The 21,719-nt window shown below is 41.3% G+C and overlaps 1 protein-coding gene across 3 annotated transcripts in view; it reads right to left on the minus strand.

Annotated features, from left to right (window-relative positions):
* Positions 1 to 21,719, minus strand: part of LOC109323187 (collagen alpha-1(XXVIII) chain-like) — a 54,741-nt gene that overhangs the window by 24,424 nt on the left and 8,598 nt on the right. For all 3 annotated transcript variants that reach the window (XM_019554641.1, XM_019554639.1, XM_019554638.1), the window contains exons 8-21: positions 21,328 to 21,372; positions 20,610 to 20,654; positions 17,793 to 17,846; positions 16,132 to 16,200; positions 12,869 to 12,937; positions 9,999 to 10,067; positions 6,937 to 7,005; positions 6,393 to 6,461; positions 6,207 to 6,275; positions 4,904 to 4,972; positions 4,232 to 4,303; positions 3,131 to 3,199; positions 1,483 to 1,554; positions 603 to 671 (exon numbers count right to left, since the gene is read on the minus strand). In XM_019554641.1, the coding sequence (XP_019410186.1) occupies positions 603 to 671; positions 1,483 to 1,554; positions 3,131 to 3,199; positions 4,232 to 4,303; positions 4,904 to 4,972; positions 6,207 to 6,275; positions 6,393 to 6,461; positions 6,937 to 7,005; positions 9,999 to 10,067; positions 12,869 to 12,937; positions 16,132 to 16,200; positions 17,793 to 17,846; positions 20,610 to 20,654; positions 21,328 to 21,372 (909 nt within the window). The remainder of the gene's footprint in view (positions 1 to 602; positions 672 to 1,482; positions 1,555 to 3,130; positions 3,200 to 4,231; positions 4,304 to 4,903; positions 4,973 to 6,206; positions 6,276 to 6,392; positions 6,462 to 6,936; positions 7,006 to 9,998; positions 10,068 to 12,868; positions 12,938 to 16,131; positions 16,201 to 17,792; positions 17,847 to 20,609; positions 20,655 to 21,327; positions 21,373 to 21,719) is intronic.

Genomic DNA, 21,719 nt, shown 5'->3' on the forward strand with positions numbered 1-21,719 from the left:
TCTCAGGTATCACACTCTGTAGCTGTGTAGCCTGAGTTGCTGTGAGCACATCTACACATACAATTAATGCAATTAAATAAACTCCAGTGTAGTTCACACTCAAGTGTATTGCTCCTGACGATTCCATTTGTACGTGCACCTGGGACTGTAGAAGGTTGAGCCAGGGCAGGGCAGCTCTGGCTGGCAGAGGACTCTGGGGGTCAGCCTGCCAGCCCGGGGCTGCTTCTGCCTGGCTCAACATGCTGCAGAGAGACTGACTGGGCCATAAGGGTAATTCACTGTGGTGCTAGCCAAAAGGCAGCACCCACACTGAAGCACACTCATGTAGAAAGTATATAGATACTGAGATTTTACTGCAGAGCTAACTAGTCAGCTCTGCAGTAAAAGCCCCATGTAGATGTGCCCTGTGAGTCTCAGCATTTTGGGATAGAACTACTCCCTACAAAATAGAAAATATGAAACACTGAAATAAGTATAAAATAACTTGAAGTTTACAGCCATGTTTACAATCATGGAAGCTCACCAGGCTCCTCAATGTATGCTGAAGACATTTCACATGTTGACTTTTTTAAATATTAGGAAACTTGTAGTGCAGATGTTACCTTTGGTCCTGCAATAGCTCGGCCAGGAAGACCTGGCATTCCAAGACGTCCTGGTACACCAGGTTCACCCTAAGGGAATAATGCCAAACAGATTTTCATTAATGATGGACCAGAGCGTATCTTAAGTAACAACATTTCTTAAGGATTTTCAATATTCTGTTGAGAAAGTGCACATGATCTCAGAAAGATTTTAACTAGTGCAATTGTGCTTGTTTAAATTCTTATTTTTAATTTATTGTGCAAAATTTACTCTTAGAAAATTCTCAGGCTAGGAAGAGTCACAATGGACTTTAGATTGAACTCTTCTTAGAGCCTATTGAACAATAAGAAATACAGCCACTGGTCTTGTCTTAAAGTACTTCACCTATTTCCATTTCAAAATACATACTGCTTGCTCTTTTCTCCATATTTTACCATTTCTCCCTCCCTTTTCTATCTGTAAAACAGTTAAAAAAACCTTGAGTGTTTTTTAACAAAGTAGAAAGAAATGACAAGCTAGAGTTTCATCTCACTTTCAGTAAGATAATCAAAACAAGTGTAAATAACAGTTATTGTCCTGTCATTGGTTCACTTTCTATGTGGATACTTATCTGGTCCTGTTATCAGACTACCCAAATGTTTACCAAGTATTTAAATAGAGGAATAACATCAATAGAATTTTTATTCCCAGGCTTCAAGCAAAATAATGTGATTGGTTTCAATACATGTGTGCATATGGATGTGTCTATGTAGGAAGAATTTATTGAGGGAATTTCTGATCACTCTTATTTCTTGCAGAAGCAAGTACATTCCACTGCCATTCTTTCTGTTAAATAGAACAAACCAGTGCTTTGACCTGAGCAAGACCTCTCTTCTACAGACATAGTACAAAAAAAAATACTTTAGCTCCTGCTGGCCCAGGGGTTCCTGCTGGTCCTGCTAATCCACGTACACCCCTCTGACCTTGGTCACCCTAAAAGAATTTTTTAAAAAACAATTGTTATACATTTAATTTTATACATTTAACAAAAAAATCTGTGCAATTTCTTGTAAACATTAACAAAACAGCAAAATGCTATCCTGTTGCTGTTGCATATGAATAGTTCATATTAACTTCAATAGGAAGTCATTTAATTTAGTTTCAACTGAAGACAATGAGCATAATTTTTCTTGTTTCAATTGTGTAAATCAGGTGTCACTTCATGGATTTCAACAGACTTACATTATAGTAAAACTGCTGTGAAAAGAATCAGATCCTAAAAGAGTTTGCTTGCAGGCACCAAGTCAAGGAATCAAAAAGATACATTATTTTCAAGAAAGAATTTTAATAACAAATATTAGTAAGTTGCTGAAAAGTCATTTTGTATTAAAAGGCAAATATACCATATTTGTAGGAAAAATTTTCCTTCTGTCAGGAATAATTAATAAGAAAAATGCCCTTCCAGTTAATCTGTTTGCATACTTCTAGACAGAATAATCTTAAAATACAGTTAAGTTTGTACAGAGATAACTATAATTCAACAAATTCTTACAATATAGTCATAATGATAAGATACCCAACTAGACAGTAGTTCAAAACTAAGCATCTGAAAGTCTGGTATCACCCAATTACTGTTCCAACATCAGGACAGTACACCCTCTATCCTATAAAATGCCACTTGAGTATATTTCCTACGGGGGAATCTTTTGAACCTACCTTGGGTATCCTGATTTTTCTGCTTTCACTTTCCTTTACCCCTTGTAGCTTCTGGCTACAGCAGTCCTAAATCTATCTGTAAAGGGCTCTTTCCGGTCCCTTTTAACATTTTCTTTCAGATGCCCAGAGGAATTAATAGGAATTCCAGAGAGGTTTCAGACCTAGAACCAAACCTAGAAACCCAACTGTAGGTCCAATAATGCAGGCATATATTCAGGGTATAAACTTCATTGGTATCCAACATAAGCTGTTATGATGCAGCTGGTACATGTCCATGATTCTGTAGCAATATAAGTTTGGCAAATCCTCTCCAGCCTTAATTCTGCTTTATTCAAGGTCAAAATGAAGGTGAGTTAATTAATTTGTACTGCTTCTGGATAATCCAAATACAAAAGTTAGATCATAGCAGCACTTGTGTCCTCCTGAATAGCAGCTTCCCATCCCTTTTGAAGCAGCTAAAAGGTATGCTTGTCCATATTCTCAGCAATCTTTACTTATTTGAATAGCAGTTCCACCGAGAACTGACATTTTTGCATCTCCACAGTTTGAAGAGCTTGTGTATAGCAGAATATTATGTTGCCACATGGCTGTTAGGCAACCCAGCTCCACAATTTTTATCAACAGAAAATGTAATTTCAATACTCTTTGATTAACTTTGCTCCTTTGTGTTTTTAGAGGCTGAGATTGAAACTAATTCAGCAGTCAGATGCTTTCATAAACATTCATAAAGTCATTCAAAAAAGTGAAGGTAGATATATATTTATAGTCCGACAAGATGGGGAAGATTGAGAAATGTATTCTTCAAGCACTGTTTTTATTAACGTTTTTATTAGCTTTAATGAGGAATTCTGACCTTCTCACCCTGTATTCCGATCCCTGGAGTACCCTCAGGTCCTCGAGGACCAGATAGTCCTGGCTCCCCCTGCAATGGAAAAAAAAATAAGACCAACATTTGAATGTAGTTGTAATTTTATTTTTTTGTCTAGGGCTGAAGGTAAACGTCCTTTCTTGTGTCACAGGAAGTATATATACCCAGCAGCAAATCCAACCTTGCTTCTTTGAGTAAAATATAGCTTCAAAAGAGGTTGCATATAAACAAGATTCACACCCCTATTCAAACCTCTTTATGGCACATAAAAAAGTGCAGAGTGGCATATATTGGCCTGAAATCCTCCTGTTCAGTTGGAGAAGGATTACTTTGGTACAGGCATTGCTAAGAGCAGACTAAAAGCTGTCCTCTAAGAACCCACTCTCTGTTCTTGGTCCATAATTACCACCAACTGCCACGGACAGGATCAGAAGGATGCATCAAGAGTTGGCCACAGTGCATAGCACTGCAGAGACTCTGGGGAATTCTGTAGCCAGCAGGGCAGCCTGAGCTTGCTGCTGTAAGTTAACATAACTCTCACACTCTCTAAATCAGTGTTTCCCAACCTTTTCCAGCCCAAGGCACACTTACATTAATAAAAATTTTCTGTGGCACACCTGTTAAGGCATTCCTCACCCTCATACCTATTGTTGCTTATTGCCATCGCAAAATTCTGTGGCACACCTGTTCATTTCTGATGGCATACTTCTGTGCCATGGCACACTGGTTGGGAAACACTACTCTAAATTAAATCAACAGTCCCTGGCCCAAAGCTGCCTTAGCCCACATCTTGCAAGCCCAGTGCAATAAAAGTTTGTAAGCTCAGAAATGACTGCTCAACTCAACTTAAATGCTTACAAAGTCCCCTAAAAAAATCTCGCATTCAGATGCCCCCAAATGGCTGTACCTATTTCTGTGGGAAAGGTTGCCAATTATTCATGTGAGGGTTGACTGAAAAGTTCTAACCAAAGTCAAGTAACACCCCCCTTTTCATGGATTCTTCTGCTGAATGATGGTATCTGCATGAGGCAGGCAGTAAGTGAGCTAAGGAAGAAATGGGAAGTGAAGACAAAGAAACCAACAGACCTTTTGTCCTGGGGCACCATCTTCCCCTGGAAGACCAGGCAAACCTGCCAGGCCTGAAGAGCCTGGTTCACCCTGCAATAAATAAATAAAAAACAACTCTATATTTTCTATAAAAAAGAAAAAAGAAAATATAAATAGGAAAAATATAATCCCCTGCAATCAGGAAAATGTTCTTCAGAAAGGATCCAAAAATGCATTTTTTCTTTCTAGAAAAATATTTATACTGATGATTTCTGATCTTGCAGCATGAGGAAAAGGGGGAGCAGGCAGCTCTGGGCTGACTGTTCTCCTGTCTCCACATGTTGGGCTGGCTGGGGCACAGGAGCACAGGGTGCCCCGTCGTGGGGGCTGCCTGCTGGCTAGCTCCACACTGAGGCACCCTGTGCCCCAGCCAGCCCCTCCTGCAGCACATGAAGCAGTGGGACAATGTGTCCCGCTGCAAACCACATGGTCAGGGACATGCACTGCAGCACAGAGTAGTGGCCCAAATTTGTGCCGCTGCTGTTTGTGCTGCTGCAAACACATGCCCCCGCTCATGTGGATGTGGCTTCTGAGTCCGTACTTAAGTGACTAAGGGAAGGGGTTGTGGGAAGGTTCAAATGTGCCAAGAAACTTAGGACATTTACCAAGCTCCCCGCAAACCTCCAGAAAGATCCATTATTAACACCATACCTTGGAACCAGGTTCTCCAATACCTCTTTCTCCTGGAGCTCCAGTTTCTCCTGGCAAGCCTTGTTCACCCTTAAGTACAACAGGTTTACAGGAAGAGTTTTAACATCAGAAAGACACAAATACCTTTTTCTTGCAGCATTTACACAAAGCATTTAATGTAATAAAAATAATTATTTGAAGTCCTGACTTCATAGTTTTGACCTAAGGGACTAAAATATCCAGTGCACTAATTTTAGTGTTGTTTCTCAGGCAATAAGAAGAGCTGTAAGTCCATAATTACTACATTTCCATGAAACTTCTGCTACAAACTAGCTGACATTGCAACAAAATACCTAGCATCCCTATACACTTTATCCTTCTACCTCTTTGTAGCATAAATAAAGTATAAGCCTATTCTTAATCACTACAAATCATCACACACCAATGATCCCTAGTTAGTTTTCTTTACCTGATGGTGATCCCTAAAGCATTTATGGCTCTGAAGCCCATAAAAAAACCCCTCAATGGCCTCCATGTGTTCAGAATTGGGGGTAATATTTCATATTCATTACTCAAAAATTGTATTTCTTTTAAAAATATAATTTTAGTGTCTTGTCCCAAGTACCTCTTTCACCATCTTTTATAGACAAGTGAACCTTGGGCTTGGTAAATGCTTTTGGATTTCAGTTGTGCCACTCAAGAATGTGATCTGAATTTAACCCATAATCTGCTTTTCACTGTAAGATGCAGTAATATGCACTACTAAATGACGTGTATATGGAGAAGTGACCAGCAGAAGCAAGAAGAATGGCAAAGCGATCTGTAAGAAAATTTCCTGCTATTGTAGAGTGAGTATAACCAAGTGTGGAAGAGGAATACTCCTGCCCAAGAACCAGCAATATTCTCTGTCAAGCATAAGTCATTCTTCCTAGACAGATGGGCAGAGATTAAAAGAATCTGTGAGTGGTGTGAGGAAACTGAAAACAGAAAACCCCTATTATGCAGACCTGGAGGATGTGGCACCTGGTATAGGTGCCTGGCATGTTGAGTGATGATAGAGAAAGGCTGTAAAAGGAAGCCAGTAGGATAAAAGTAGAACAGGTTGAGCAAAGCTTTGCAATGGGTTGGGGTCTCCCATTTCTTTTAATGACACTAATACAAACATGGGAATGCAATTATTTATCATGGCTGAGTCAATGTTCAGGTTTACTTTCAATATTTTAATAACAGCTATCATGACACCCTGTTTTTCTTATTTGACATTTAATGCCAGGCATAGCTATAGAGATTTCTAGTGCAACATTACATCAGTGAATGTCCTTACCTTTGATCCAGGTAGCCCTTGTCCTGGTGGTCCCCTTGGACCTGGAGGTCCTTTGGGGCCCACTACCCCCTGCAAGGATTTTACAATTAATCTTTTAAAATAATTTTTTTTCCAGTTGCAGAGATTTAAGTTAGATAGATAGATAGGTAGATAGATAGGTAGGTAGATAGATAAATAAACTCCCACCTTTTCTCCTTGAATCCCAATGCCAGGTAACCCAATAGGCCCAGGTAAACCTGGAGGGCCAATTTCACCCTGATGAACAAAGTACAATTATAAAATTGTGTAAAGCTATAGAAGCAATCTGAGACAGATTTTCAGCTGGTGTATATTGGCATAGTTCCTCTGAAGGCATTGGAGCTACCTCAGCATACACCAGCTGGGGATCTGACTCCAGATCTTCTAAAGAACCCATTTATATGTCTTAACCCATGCTGGTTCAGCTGCTGCAAACAACTGTTACAGTCTCTTTTTTCCATTTTAGAACTTAACTTTCCCACAGAATCAATCACTTTTTGTTCTGTCTCCTGTTTTACTATGATGATAAGTTAGAATAGGTTGGAACAATTTATTAGCCATAAATCTCTCCACAAAATACAGTATTGTCTAGAAACTATTGTTGCTACAATGGTTCATTTTGCTTCATTACATCTTTTGTAACCAATATCTACCCCCACAGCATTCAGAGGCATTTGCACTTTGTTAATCCTCTGACATATTTACTGCTCACCTTTTCACCTCTTATGCCAATGCCTGGAAGTCCACGAGGTCCTTTGGGACCATCAAAACCACGGTCTCCCTACATATAAAAGATATGTAATATCAGCTATAGCAATCCATGATTATTTATTCTATTTAGCATAGAGAGATGATTGGTAGCATAATGGCTGAAGCTAGAAGAACACGAAGATGGTGGCTGAATTTCTTTGTTCCCTGGTATACGATAAAGGTCTTCTTTTCAGAGGAGATTGCTCTTCAGTTTGAGGCTGGTAACAAAAGAGTTGATCACATTCTTTTTTGCCCTTCTTTCCATTTCAAACATGTTGGGTCCAATCCTATTCCCATTCAAATTAATGGCAAAACTTTCATTGATTTAAAATGTCAGCAGAGTTGAGCCTCATCACTTCCTGAGGGCTGAATTCTGTTCATTTTAATCATGAAGTAGTCAAAATAAAGTAACAGAAAAGGTTTGGCCCTTACTACCTTCAGTGGGAGTTTTGCCTAAATAATAGCTTTGGCCCTGAGTTCATGGAGTATCATTGTTTTAACATAATTATTTAATAGTAGTAAACGGCTTTCTCACTATGGTAGTCAAACATTAGTGATAAAAATAGACAGCTGACTAGGAACAGATAAGGGCTAAATAATATATTTTAACAAAATTCAACTATACACTGAGCTCTGAGAGTAAATACCATGTTAATAATAAGGAACAAAATACTGAATTTTCTTGTATTCCTGGTATCAAAACACATACAGGAAGATGTGCAGCTGGTATAAAATGTCAAAGTTCCACATAAGTCTACTGAGGTCAGTGGAGCTCTGATAATATACAGGGGAACTTCTCTACAGCAAGAAAATCCCCCCATTTTAGCTTTTGCTTACATGCATGTAATTAAAAAAAAATCCTGTTTGACATCCCTTACTCCTAATACTTTAGGACATCTGCTTTAATTTCCCTTCTGACTGAACTTCAGTCTGCTAGCAAACACACTCTACTGGAAGAAGCAACTGTATAACTTATTTTAGATTAATAAATCATCTGCTAACAGACATGATTTAATGCCAGAGATCTGACACACCTGGCAACCCTTTGTAAAAAGATTAGCAATTATGCAAAAATATCAACTCTGTTGATACATGTTTGAGTTTATCTCAAATTTGGCAGGAAAATGTTGTACATTTTTTGTCAGAGCAGGAGTGCTAATATCTCTAGTGTTCTGGCCAAATTCCAGTTAGGGTAATTATATTAATTCTGCCTGTTTAAATTTCCTCTGCAGTTTGTTAGATAATGTATTCCTTATTTCTCTATTCTGCTATATAGAGCTCCTGTGCACTTGAACTAGCCGCTTTGTTTCATCCCACAGGTATTTATATCTTAGTGGTGTTCAGGTGATTGCTGATTGTATTCTTAAGTATATATTTCATTAATTGTTTTTGTCTTTATGGATAAAAGTTGTTGTGTAAATGTAAGTTATCAATATCCACTTTGATGCACAAGGAAATTTGCACAATAACTCCTAAAATACTGGTATATGTCAGATGGAGAGGATTTAAGTGAACATTCTTACTTTGATATTAATGGATAAAATCAAACCCAGTTGTGCTCAGTAAACTGGCAGATAATTTGAAAGTAGAGGGAGAAAAATCAGCACTTAACATTTGAAACCATGTCCTGAAACATTTTTTTTGCAAATGTAATTACTTTATGATATTACTATCTTCTCAGAATCAGCCCTAGGAAGTATGTGAAAATGCAGAAGAGAGGGACTCTACATCTTCTGATGGGTGCATCAGAGGAACCCAGCTGCTAAAGTCTAGGTGCTTACATGGCTATTACTATTTTTAAAAAAATTACTTCAAGACTAATTTTCCAAATGCATGTGGAACTTGTGTATTATGTGCTTCCCCAAGCACTAAAAAGTTTTGTACAATGTGGAGAATTTTAGTGCATATAGATCATTTTGCAAAAATAAACATTACAGTTCCCCTATTTTACAGACAATAATTAACTATCAATACCTATTTGTAAAATAGTGATAATAAAGCAAAGTTGACCATGAGGGAGCTGGATCCAGGAGAGAGACTAGAATGCAGGATTCCCTTGTTGAGTCCCATCTCTAGAAAACTGTGCCTTTCATAGTATTTGCTTGCCTCTCATCATAGGTCATACTAGCTCCTCAGCCTAGGAGTTGGCTCAGCTTCAAGCTGTTATTTGGATAAGACTTAGCAATGTTTTTAGTGCTGTCCTTTTATCCAGGTATTAATACTGCATTCATACTGCTTCACTATATCCTAGTGCTCACAGCAGGAACCTGGGAAGCCTTGCTTTCATTTCCAACATATGGGTCTTCATAAACCCCAGAGATCTGTGGCCAAAATTTTCACAAACCCTGAAGGTCCAAGTGGAAAGGCATCCATGTTTAAAATTTAAAAAAAAAGAATCAGTGGCCACATCTGCACAAGACGGTAGTGCACATTCATTACTGTGCAATCTAGTACTTGTATAAACATGTCCTAAATAAATGCAGTGACCTGAGTTACTGCACAGTAGTGCCAGTGAACACCTTTTTTGTAACACTACTGCACAGTAGCCTAATACTACTGCACAGTAGCATCGTGTTATGGTTTTTGCCATGCAATGTTACTGCGCATTAGCATCAGGCTACTGCACAGTCAGCGTGTTGTGTAGATGCACCCAGTGAAGAGTATTTCCCCCTAGGAACTATTTTAGATTAGTTTATGTTTTCAAGGCTTTATCCCATGGTAACATGCTAACAACTGCTTTAATACTGAAATTCTTTTCATTTTAGATTCCCCAAGGGTTCAGGAGAGTTTGAATACATGCTCTGTGGGCCTCATTTTAGAGGCCTGCTCATTTTAAAGGTCAAATCTGGATCCACTGTCTTCAGTGAAGTTGTACTAGTTTAACTGAGAGGTCAGTTGGCCCTGAGAGTGCTACTGTACAGGCTAATTTAACTGACTATCACAGACTTGTTGAAGTCCATACAGACGGGATCACTGATTTACGTAAGATCAGAATCCGGCCCTATATCTCATCTTCTGCTGTACCTTTGGTCCTGGAAGTCCTTCACCTGGTGAACCTCTTTCTCCTTGAGTGCCTTGTGGTCCTTGAGGCCCCTATTAAAATAAATTGAAAGCAACCTGAAAAACTATTAACTATTCAAATCAATAGCAGAATAATCTGTGTCAGTGTTGTCTTTAAGCACCTCTTTGAATTTTGGTGCCAGGTTATAACCTGCTAAAAAGATGACAGTAATACGATATTCACAGTAAATCAACTAAGCATTCTGGCCGGCAGCTATGACAAGTTACACAAGATTGTATCAGTGGTTAACTTATGAGTCACTGACTATATTGCTGAAATTCCTTCTGTTTTCTTTTTTAATTCTTCCCTCCTTAATCTTCAAAACATTTTGGAAATTAGTATTAAGTCATTTAATATGTGTAAATGCTGTACTGACAAAACAGAGCAAAACAGACTAAAGGCTATATCTTCCTTCTTCCACACAGAACACTGTGGAAGATTTAGCTGAAATGGGCTGCAACTGAGATATGAACAAAACGTTTTCATGATTTCTTCTTTTTTGAAACAGTGCTGGTGGAAGCAGAGCTTACCAAACATTAAGAAACTTAGAAAGCTGTTTTAAAGACAGAGAGAGAATTGGTCTCCCAGTCTCTATTTGTCTCAGCTTTATTCCTGGGAAAGCTGCAGGCATGGAATGATGAACTGCAGAGCTTCATAGTTTCACAGTTAGTAGGGTCAGAAGGGACCTGAGCAGATCATCAAGTCTGACCCCCTGCCTTGGCAGGAAAGAGTACTGGGGTCAAACAACCCCAGCAAGGTGATTGTCAAGCCTCATCTTAAAGACCTCCAGGGTAGGAGCCAGCACCACTTCACTTGGGAGTTGGGTCCAGATCCTAGCCACCCTGACAGTGAAGTAGCGCCTTCTAATGTCTAGTCTGAATTTACCCTCTGCCAGCTTGTGATCATTATTTCTAGTCACTCCTGGTAGTGCTCAGGAGAACAGGGACTCCTCCAATGCCTACTGGTCCCCTCTGACTAGCTTGTAAACTGCCACTAGATTCCCCCTCAGCCTTCTCTCGCAGAGACTGAACAGGTTCAGGCCCCGTAGCCTCTCCTTGTAGAGCCTGCTGTCCCCTGATCATTCGAGTGGCCTCCTCTGGACCCTCTCCATGCTGTCCACATCCCTCCTGAAGTGTGGCGCCCAGAACTGGATGCAGTACTCCAGCTGCGGCCTGACCAGTGTCACATAGATGGGGAGGATCACCTCCTTGGACCTGCTTGAGATACATCTGTGGATGCATGACAAGGTGTGGTTGGCCTTCCTGACTGCATCCCCACATTGCCTGCCCATATTCATCTTGGCATCAATGATGACTTCAAGATCCTTTTCTGCCTCTGCACTGACGAGAAGGGAGTTCCCCAGCCCATCTTCAGTGAAGAAGATGCCTTGAGACCAAGTGTACTGAGAAAGGGTTCTGAGTGTAGCTTCAGAACTATTTTCAGTTTTAAAGATGCAGAAGAGCCTACTGTCTTCAGCAATGAACATTTACTGTTTCTTTTCTTCATTACTATGGTTAATATGGGTTTTGCTGGCCAAATTACTTTCTCAGAGACATCTCTGCAACCAGAATAACTCTTGTAACATGCACAGGTAGGAAAGGTTGAAATATAACAAACAATTCTGTGAATAATACAAACAAATGGAATCCATCTACCTCTCTCAATTGTGTTGATGCAGTGCAGTAAAAGCAAAAAGCAGTAAAACTCCTAAAGTTAACAGATATGACTTTAGTTTCACCAAAGAGCAGATTTTCTAGAATACGAAAGTGCCATTTTTCATTGTTACTTCTCAGATTTGAGCCAGATTTTCAATAAGGAATTGGAGAGAGATTCTTCAAATGAGCAAGGAAGAGGAAAGACATAGGGTCACAAGCAGGTCCCTGTGACTTAAGTTAGGGTATGAACTTAGCGGTCATCAGTTGCTCCTGGGAACTACCCTTGTGTAGATTCTTGTCCCACAGTAAATGCAATATAGTTTACTCTTCAATTAAAGTAGGGAAACTACCTTTCATCACTGATCTGTCCTCTAAGCAGCAGTAGCATCTGGGGCAGCAGTAAAATCGGTGCCCAGGACTACTGCCCCATTCACCCACGCCTATTACACTACTATCTTGCATTAGTGGGTAGCTGGTGCTCTGTAAATCTATACCTTAGCTTACCTTAGAGTAATTTCCTCATGTGACCATAACCTATGATATATATATCCCAGTTATTGGTTGACATCATGTAAGTTCACAACACAACTTAATTCACAGTAGTTTAATATGCCCATAGCAATCATCATTTTCACATGTATTGCAGGGGGATAAGATGGCATATAGTAGAATGGAGGCATAACTGAACAGGACTGTGCCCTGGGCCAGTCCCTCCTCCTTTCTTTCACCCTGTACCTTCTTTGCAGTGCTGTGCTCTGGAGGCTCCAGCAGTGGCCAGCAACTCAACAGTAGCAGCTGAAGTTTGCTGCTACTGGGCAGAGATGTTACCCCATTTTTTGCCACTGACATGGGCAAAACAACACCAGGTTTTGGCAGCAAAACCCTTCACTCACTCACTCACAGATGCTCCTGTACCATCACCATTGCTTTCCCACTGGAGCTGAACCCCTAAGGTTGCAGGAAGAGGAAAGTTAGGCATGCAAAGGTAAGGCACCTCTCTTCCCCCTAGCTCCATGTCAGTTCTTCCCCCACTTAGGCAGCACCAGGAGTTGTGCCCCACTTACCCATCCTTCATTAGACTACTGGTTTAGCATGCAAATATACTATATACTTATTAACATGAGTCTTAAGAGGGAATCTCTTAGGCTCTACTTGTCTCAGACGTCAATAACACATACCGGAAGTCCTGGTTCACCAAGACCAGGGGGTCCAATAGGGCCTGGTCTTCCTGTCAAGCCAATGTCACCCTTTGAACAAAGACATATTTTAAACACTTGGTTTACTGTTTTAATTTGCGTAACATATAAGCACCAATTGAGGATCCTTTTTATGAATACTTATTCTACCTGAATACAATGACAGTACAGTAACCCCTAATCTCCTCAACCCTGTAGACAGAAGAACTAGTATAGTTTCAGAGTTTAGGCTATAGAATGGAAAGCTGCAATAGTAAACATGGAACTACTTCAGTCCTGCATCACACAGTAAATTTTTGTTAATTAACTTAAAGCAGTGGTCTCCAACCTTTTTGGGTAGGAGATCACTTTTTGAATTAAAAAGCAATCCAAGATCTACCCTACGCTGCCCCGCTTCCACCTCCCACAGATCAGTCTGTGGGGAGGGAAGGGGGGAGCAGATCAAGGTGGAGGGAGAAAAAATTATTTGGGGGCATGTCCCCCCAACAAGTAAGTCTGTGGGGGAAGGGGCGGGGCGAGGGGAAAGGGCCATGGGGAAGGGGGGCAGGGCAGATTGAGGCCCCAGTGGTGAGGGAGGAAGCGAGGCACAGGCAGGAGTGGGGGCTGGGGGAGCGGGGCCCTGGCTGGGTCAGATGGTGGGACAACTGGAGGTGCGGGGGGCACATGCCCCCCAAGTCTCCCCTTGTCCCCCACACCCTCCAAACCCTGCTCCTACCTGTGGCCTGCTCCCTCCCTCACTGTTGGGGCCTCGATCAGCCCCCTATGGTGAGTGAGGGAGGAGATCAGGGGCAGGCCCTGCACAGCCAGGGCACAACATGGGATGGAGCCACGAGCAGCTCATCAGGGAGTATGGGGGGACACACAGCCCAGGAGGGCATGGGGGACATGTATCTCTGGATCTGCATCCAGAAGGGGTGGGGCGGGGCAGGTTCTTCCCAGTGTGGGTGTTTGGGCTGAGCACTGGTGCTGGGAGTGGGTTGTGGGGGCTACGGTGAATTTTCGGGTGCCTGCAGCCTCCCTTGTAGCCCAGCATCGCTGCCACCACCCAGCCCAAACACCCATGTCAAAGAGAGCCTGGTGACACCCCAGCCCTGGCCTGCCCCACCCCTGCCCTGCTCCATCCTGTGTGCAGATCCAGGGGCACGTGCTCTCCATGCCCACCCAGGCTGCGTGACCCCCTTTCCCTGCAACCCCTGGACCTGTCGCTCGCAGCTCCAACCCATGCAGTGTCCCGGCTCTGCAGCACCAGCATTCAGTCCCACTCCCCACTCACTGCTGCACGTGTGCCCCTCTCCACACTTGTTGCAGCTGCCAGAAGCCCACAGCTAGGCTACCTTGTGGCCCTACTGCTGCCCTGCATTTCTGGGGCTAAGCCAGTCCTGCATGTCACTGGGTAAGTGGGGCACCAGCTGAGTCAGGCCAGGGGAGGGTCAGAGTCCAGGTGGCTTATCCAGGCATGCGGTGCGGCTCCCATGCTGCAAGCACCCTGGCGGAGGCCTGGGGGGCATGTGCCCCCCCGATCTGCACGGGGCAAGGCAGCTGCCACTGTGCGTTGGGCTTTGTGCCTCAGGCTTTGCGCTCCACACCCCGAGCGCAGCAGGGCTCAGGGTGCAAAGCCCAGTGTGCAGCAGCAGCCACCTCACCCCACACACAGATTGGGGGGCACATGCACCCCAGGCCTCCTCTGGGGTGCATGCAGTGGTGGGAGCCCCCCTGCATGCCTGGATGAGCCACCTGGGTTCCAATCTTCATAGTTTCCTAGTTTCATAGTTTCTAGGGTCTGAAGGGACCTGAGAAATCTTCCCCTGGTCCAGCCTGGCCAGGGCACCACTCACGCAGTGGCAGGAGGCACAGGCTCCTCTAATCATCCCACTCACCCAGCTCGGCCCGGGCACCAGGGGGTGTGGCTCAGCCCAGCCACATGCGTCCTGCCGCTCCTACATACTGCTGCTCCCAGACTACATCCCTGCCACTCCCAATCATGAAGCCTCTAACAGTCGACCTCAGTCCCATCCCCAGAATGAGATTGACTGTTAGGGGTTCCCCAATTGACCAGTCAATTGGGATTGACCGGTTGGTGACTGCTGACCTAAAGGATTATACACCACTGTGGTTTAATTTGCTATTATTCCAATTTTCACTGTGTCATCCAACTCCTGCCCCCTACAACAATTATGAATCCCTGGTAACTGATCATTTTTTGATAATTAATTCCCTTTGGAACAGTGAATTAACCAGAATTTACTGGTTATGGGTTCTGACATCAGTGTGTGCTTGTAACATCTTGTTTTTGTTTTTGTTTAGAAGTATTTCACTGCTCAAGTCTTTGACATGCTTATAAAGTCTCTATTAGTCATTTATAATGCAAAGTAAGATTAAGCATGAGCTCTTTATATAAGTTGCTGGTAGAGAGCATTCTAACTATTGTCCACTAAATATTAAGTAATTTGGTGGTCTCATTTCATCTCCTTTTGAACAGATGTCCACATCACAAAAATCATCATCACAAATTAAAGTAACTGGAAGCTATAAAGAAGTTTGTATGAATTGCTTTTTACAAATGTAATTTTGAATGCAAAGCTTGTTTAAACTCAGACTGTAATTTTGACCTGCCTCATGTGCCTAAGAGTTAGTGTATACTAAGAGTTAGTATATACTAACATATAAAAACAGGATGTTTTTGCAAGTCTGTTTAAAATTAGCATTTTAAAATTCTGTTATTAAATTAAATAAAAAATTAATAACAGATGGTTGACAAAATAAATGAAAGGATGGCTTTTCTAAACCTTAACTAAGTGCCATTTCAGCATGTGGGAGATCATAGTGTTGGGTCTAAAAAGTGAGGCTAATACTACACAATACATTATATAACAGATATATTCAGGAAGTCAATATTTCCTTGATGGCATGCTCATTTTCTTTTTACCAATGATCTAAACTACCAAGCCTTTTAATCATACAACATTTTTTGTGACAATACTTCTGTCTCTAGTCTTCCATTCACTCTCAGATTTTACCAATGCCTATACTAAGAGATACACAAGAGATACTAAGTCATTTAAAATGTGTTTTTATTAAACTTCAGAACATTTTGAACAACATCTGAAACACCTCTCCAATACTGCAAAAACATCACTTACTGGGCTTTAAGTCTTTCACATATCATCAGGCATACTATTTCAGCTGCTACTGTTTATGCTCTTATACAAAAACTTATACAGTAGATCATATGATTATCATAATACCTTTGGGCCAGGCAGTCCTATACCAGTTTCCCCAGGGAATCCAGGAGGTCCTGGGAGGCCTCTTTCCCCCTGTAAAAAAAGAGAAAAAGGAAGCAATTTTACTTCTAAACTTTTTCAGTTTTGCAAATTTCTGGAAGACTCAGACACTCAAATTGCTTAAAAAGAACAGATTTTGAATATGAATAACAGTTCTACTTTTGCTTAGCCTTTTAGTAATAATATATTTTAGTCTCACTAATATCATCTTACACGATGACCTTAACTACACCCTTCTCCCCTTCACACTTACAAGAAGAAAAAGGTATTTCCTGCCCACAGTGATACCAGCAAAACCAAAACTTTGCTGGTTTTAGTGTTTACACAACAATTTTCTTCACAACATTGCTGCACGCTGGGTATGACTTTTCAATCAATGTATACAGAACTGTGTGCCTTTTAGGGCTATGTGAAGCTTCGGTCCCTGATTCAATTCAGCAGAGACCCTTTAATCTCTCCAAATTGAATCGGAACCCTCTGAATTGATTTGGAAAGATTCGGCGATAGACACAGCTTTAAATGTTTTTTCTACGTACCTCAAGGTAGCTTGTGGCTCATGAATGCTCTGACGGTGGTGTGGATGGAGCATCCCACAGGAGCATGGCGGGGTCCCCAGCATGCTCGGTAGCAAACCCGGAAGTGGACCAGAAGTACTTCCGGTGCACTTCTGGGTCTGCCAGGAGCATGCTGCCCCCCCCCCCAGTACCCGCTGGCTTGGCGACTGGTGACTCCTGGGTCAGGGGAACGCCCAGGGTCCCCCCACAGCCTATCACCAAGCTAGGGAACATGTGGCCCCCCCCCCCAGCGGACCCAGAAGTGGACTGGAAGTACTTCTGGTCCAGTTCCGGGTTCCCTGCCAAGCACATGGGGGGCATCCCTGTGCTCTCATGGGACGCTTCATCTGCCCCACCATCACAGCATTCATTAGCTGCGCCTGGTACCTCAAGGTACGTAGAAAAATCATTTAAAGCTCTGTTTATAGCTGAATTGCTGATTTTCCGAATCAGCATCAAATCTTCAGATTTGGATTTGGTCTAATTGAATCAGGGATAGTGATCCAAATCAATGAATCAAATCACTGTCCCCAATTTGGGCTGAATCTGAATCGAATATGGCCTGTTTCACACACCTCTAGTGCCTTTAGTGCTCCAAATGCAATGCAGAATCTACACGAAACAGAACTAAATCTCTGAACAGCAAAATGATTAACCTTTCAGATGAATCTACCCAACATAGGCAGCCACACTGTTGAGAAGCCCTAGTCAAAACTGGACAGGAAAAAGAGACAAGAACCTGTCAGAATTACTAAATTTTCTTGAGAGACCCAAGGCACAGGGATATGCCCCCACTACAGAGGAAGGCAAAAACACCTACAATCTGTACCAATCTGACTGTACCAATCTGACCATGAGAAAATTCCTTTCTATGACAAATATGGCAATTGGTCTGACACTGCTAATTGGACTGCTCTAAATATCTCAAAGTAATACTTAACAGCTTGCTAGGTAATACATATAAATGTCAGATATGGGATTTCCTGGAAATGTAACAGGGGAGGCAGAGAAGAACACTGTTTTAATAAGGATATTATTTATAATAGCAAAGAAAACAAAAGTTATTCTTGCCTTTGATCCTTGCAGACCTTCAGGTCCTTGATCTCCAGGTGACCCTTGTGGACCCTATTAAAATAAAAATGTTTTTATTAGAATTTTTTAACCTCTTAGAATACGGGAGTTAGAGAAGCAAACAATATTTCCCCCCAGTACAAATGGAAACACTTGTTATGAATGCTTAAAAATGTAACATACTTCATAATCCAAGATCTATGCATATAACTCCCACTGATATAAATGGGAGCAGTACAAACATCTCAAGAAAGAATTTTTCAAGGCTTCAGGCAATCCCTAACAATCAGAGATCAGGGATATCACTTAAAACCAAGGCAGATCAGCCTATTGCCAGGTTCATTTTTTCTTTTGTCAAGCAGAATAAAAAGTAATTATTAAAAATAACTATAGTTATAGTTTGCCTATAATTCCTGTGTTTATATTGCAAGTTTCTATGGATATTTACTTACATAGGGTTATTCTTTTCTATAAACTATACAGCTTCCAGTAAAGGGTGTTATGACAAACACGATTAATTTAAAATGTGCATCTTTGACTTTCCTGGGCTGTATATTGTTTCATAACTTTTTCCGATTTTACATTATTTTTTTTGGGTGCTTTAAAGCAAGCTTGTATAGGAAGCACCAGCTGTGTTTAAAGCTGCATGTAAAATACCTGGGGAAATGAAGGGTAGTGGAATTTTTTTCCTTAATTAATGGCTTCAGGGTGGTCAGTCAAGATGTAATAGAATTTGAGAGATGGGACTGGAGGCACAGTTCACTGCTTCTAACAGGTATGAAGTAGAAGGGGCTTAGCTCAGGGGAAAATTCGGAGATTCTTCCTCTCCCCTAGATAGAAGCTGCTCATCTCAGAGAGGGAGTGTGATGCTGGAGCTTCTCTTCAAGGGCCTCCCAAACCAATCAGAAGCATTCAAGAGCACCCCAAGGGTATATGAGGTGCCCACAAATTCTGCCAAATAGTGTTCCTTCTGTAGATGAAACTGAAGTAGATTATGATGTAAATGAGATCACCCATACTATTTTCATGAACTGCATATTCACTTAACTGCTTACAGAATGAATGAATGAACTTTGAATACATAAGAAGCAATACCAAAGGCACAAACAGAAGTGCAACTCCCAGTCAAACTCATGGCACTTCACATAAAGCACCATGAGCTAAACCAATCCTCTCAACCCAACAGACCTTAGCTGTTGGATCAGGAGGGTGGGGGACCAAACTTCAATTTGGAGTTGATCTGTTGCATGTCAGCAGCCTCTTCCTTTACTCCTGTCCTTCCTCTCCTAGCTCAGGAGCTGTCCCAGGATGGGAGGAGGGGAGAAGGGAGGGAAGAAAGCTTGAGCTGTGGTTTGCTCAGCCTGCACTGGCGTGGACACAGGTAGATTGGAGCCCCCTGCCTTGGGGGCCTATCTACCTGCCTCCTCTCCGGCACAGAGTTAAAGAAGTGAAGTTAAAGAAGCCAATCTGTTTTGGAGTGCCTTCATATGAACCTTCAAACAATGAGGGTTAATTTGCTGCATGATTCGATCTTCTATTAGAACACGCTGTAGAGTATTTTCAAGGGGCTGACTGCGCAACAAATGTGTCTTCTGTCTGCGCTGCAGATAATCTGTCTACTACTGGGGGACCAGGATAGACGTAGGTACTTCAGTGATCTCCTGCTTGATCCCCTTTTTGAGGGAAAATACAATGATTTGGGGAATTGATGTACAGTTTATAAATTCTGTTTGACATCTTGAAGATATGACCATGAAAATTGCCACTTTTATTGGAAAGGCCTCCAGTTCTACCTACCAAAGTAGGAAAAATAAAGAGGAATTAACCTTAATGACTGCACATTGGTATGCTGAGAACCAATATAGTCCAAAAATCTCTGCAGGGGGCTGGGTTTTAGGAAAGACTAGAAATTCCAAAATGGAACAAAAAACCCTGACTTAGTAATGGGAGCATGTAAACTAGGGAATACTGACAGAGACAGCCAGGAGTTTTGTGGCACTAGGAAGAGAATTTTGGAGCAGGGATATTAGCTGTGGACAAAGAAGGTGAAATCCTGGTTTTGTTAAAATCAATAGGAGTCTTACAATTGAGATCAGTGTTTACACTTCAGGAGTTTTTACTGAGTAGGAAGTGCAGAATGAGTTTCACCTGGTACTTCCACAAGGTGAAGCAGTAAACAGTGGGAAATAAATCCATCATTCAAAAGTGAGAGGAGCCAAATCTCTTGCTTAGAGAAAATATATAAACATACATTCATTTGCATGAAATCAGTCCTAAAATGTTAAATGTAAAACAAGAATATTTTCACAGGAAAAAAATCTTTGTGCCTTGAAGGGAAGACATTCTAACTTACTCAGCCTACCTGAGGCCCCTGCTCCAGAATAAATAGAGATTTAAACGCTTTTTCAAATGGGAATGTTTGGTTGAATCATGAATTGAATGCCTGATGTGGCTGGGATAAAGTCATATTAAACAAAATTGGAATCATTATTCTCCTATGTGTATTGCATACAGGCTCAGATATCATAACATTACAGACATTCCCTGACTGTATGGTCCTTTCTCCTGAAAACTCTGCCCTTTTTTCTGCCAGTCTATTATGCAAGGAAAATGATTCAATTGTTCATACCGAAGCCATAAATCCCTGTTAATGTTGTGGTATAAGAGGATACCTGAATAGATTCTGAGTATTTTGAACTCACAGGCTCTATAACTCTAGAGACTGAGCATCCTCAGCTTGACGATGGTAGGAACCCATGTGACTTCTGAGCTTAACAGCCCACCAATGGAGTCAAATGCAGCTATGCTGTTTATTACCTGTAGACCTCTGGTGCCTCTGGGACCAACTGGACCTTCTCGACCCTGAAAAGTGAGAAGGGGGGAAAAGGGTCAACAAAAAACTAATTTCTAAATCATATTTGAAGCTATTAAAATGTAGTGAGAAATCAAGAGGAGGTCAGCAATTAGCAAGAAAGTACTGAATAAATATGAAAAAAATATTAAAAATACAGTATGAAAATGAAGAAAATGTTAGTTTGTAAGCTCCTAATCCTATTGGGTCAAGTCCTACTTGGATTTCATTCAGTGTGTTTATACAGTCAGCCCACAAGCCAACTGTTTAAGATAGACACTGGGCTTCCTTTTCAATTGTATATCCCAGCCTACCTTCTCCCTTAAGCATAGGCCTGATCCTACTCCCATTAATGTCAATGAAAATGTTGTCACTGCCTGAATTGGGAGTAGACTTGGGCCTTAACTGCAAAAATACTAAAATGTAAGACAAGATGGGACAGCCATTGAAAAATGATATTTTTGCAGTTTATCTTTATTCAATCAGACTTAAACATTGCAGGTACTTTTCCCTGTCAGCTTTAAAAATAATTTTGCATTGAATCTATGATAATGCCATTATTTAGGGATATTAACTTTTAAATCTCAGGCAATTAGCATCTTAGAACTTCTTCATTCTGTATATTAGGAGAAATGTTGTATAACAATGTTTTCCACAAAGCATAACAAACAGATGGCTACTTACTCTGTCACCTTTTATCCCTGGGGTCCCACATTCACCTCTTTCACCCTTAAGAGATAAACCATAAATATTTAAAAAGTTTTCTTAGCATCTCATTATTGAGCATCTCATTTTCATTATGTCTTGTAGTCAGAATGCCTGTCTCAAATCTAGTACTGTACATAATTATTGAGCAATAATGATACTGTAAGCTCTCTGGGCTAGAATACACCATATCTTCCCAAATTCAAGATGACTTCCAATTTAAGATGACCCACCAATAATTAGATTCTGTACATGGAAAATTATAAATTTGTTACAATTTTCTATGTATAGAATTTAATTATTGGAGAGTTGTCTTAAATTTGTGTCCCATTCCCTATCCCATTGCAGCAGCAGGGAAAGCAGTAGCAGGA

This window comes from Crocodylus porosus, unplaced genomic scaffold (assembly GCF_001723895.1).
Source record: "Crocodylus porosus isolate Cpor-Errol unplaced genomic scaffold, CroPor_comp1, whole genome shotgun sequence".
Taxonomy (NCBI): domain Eukaryota; kingdom Metazoa; phylum Chordata; order Crocodylia; family Crocodylidae; genus Crocodylus; species Crocodylus porosus.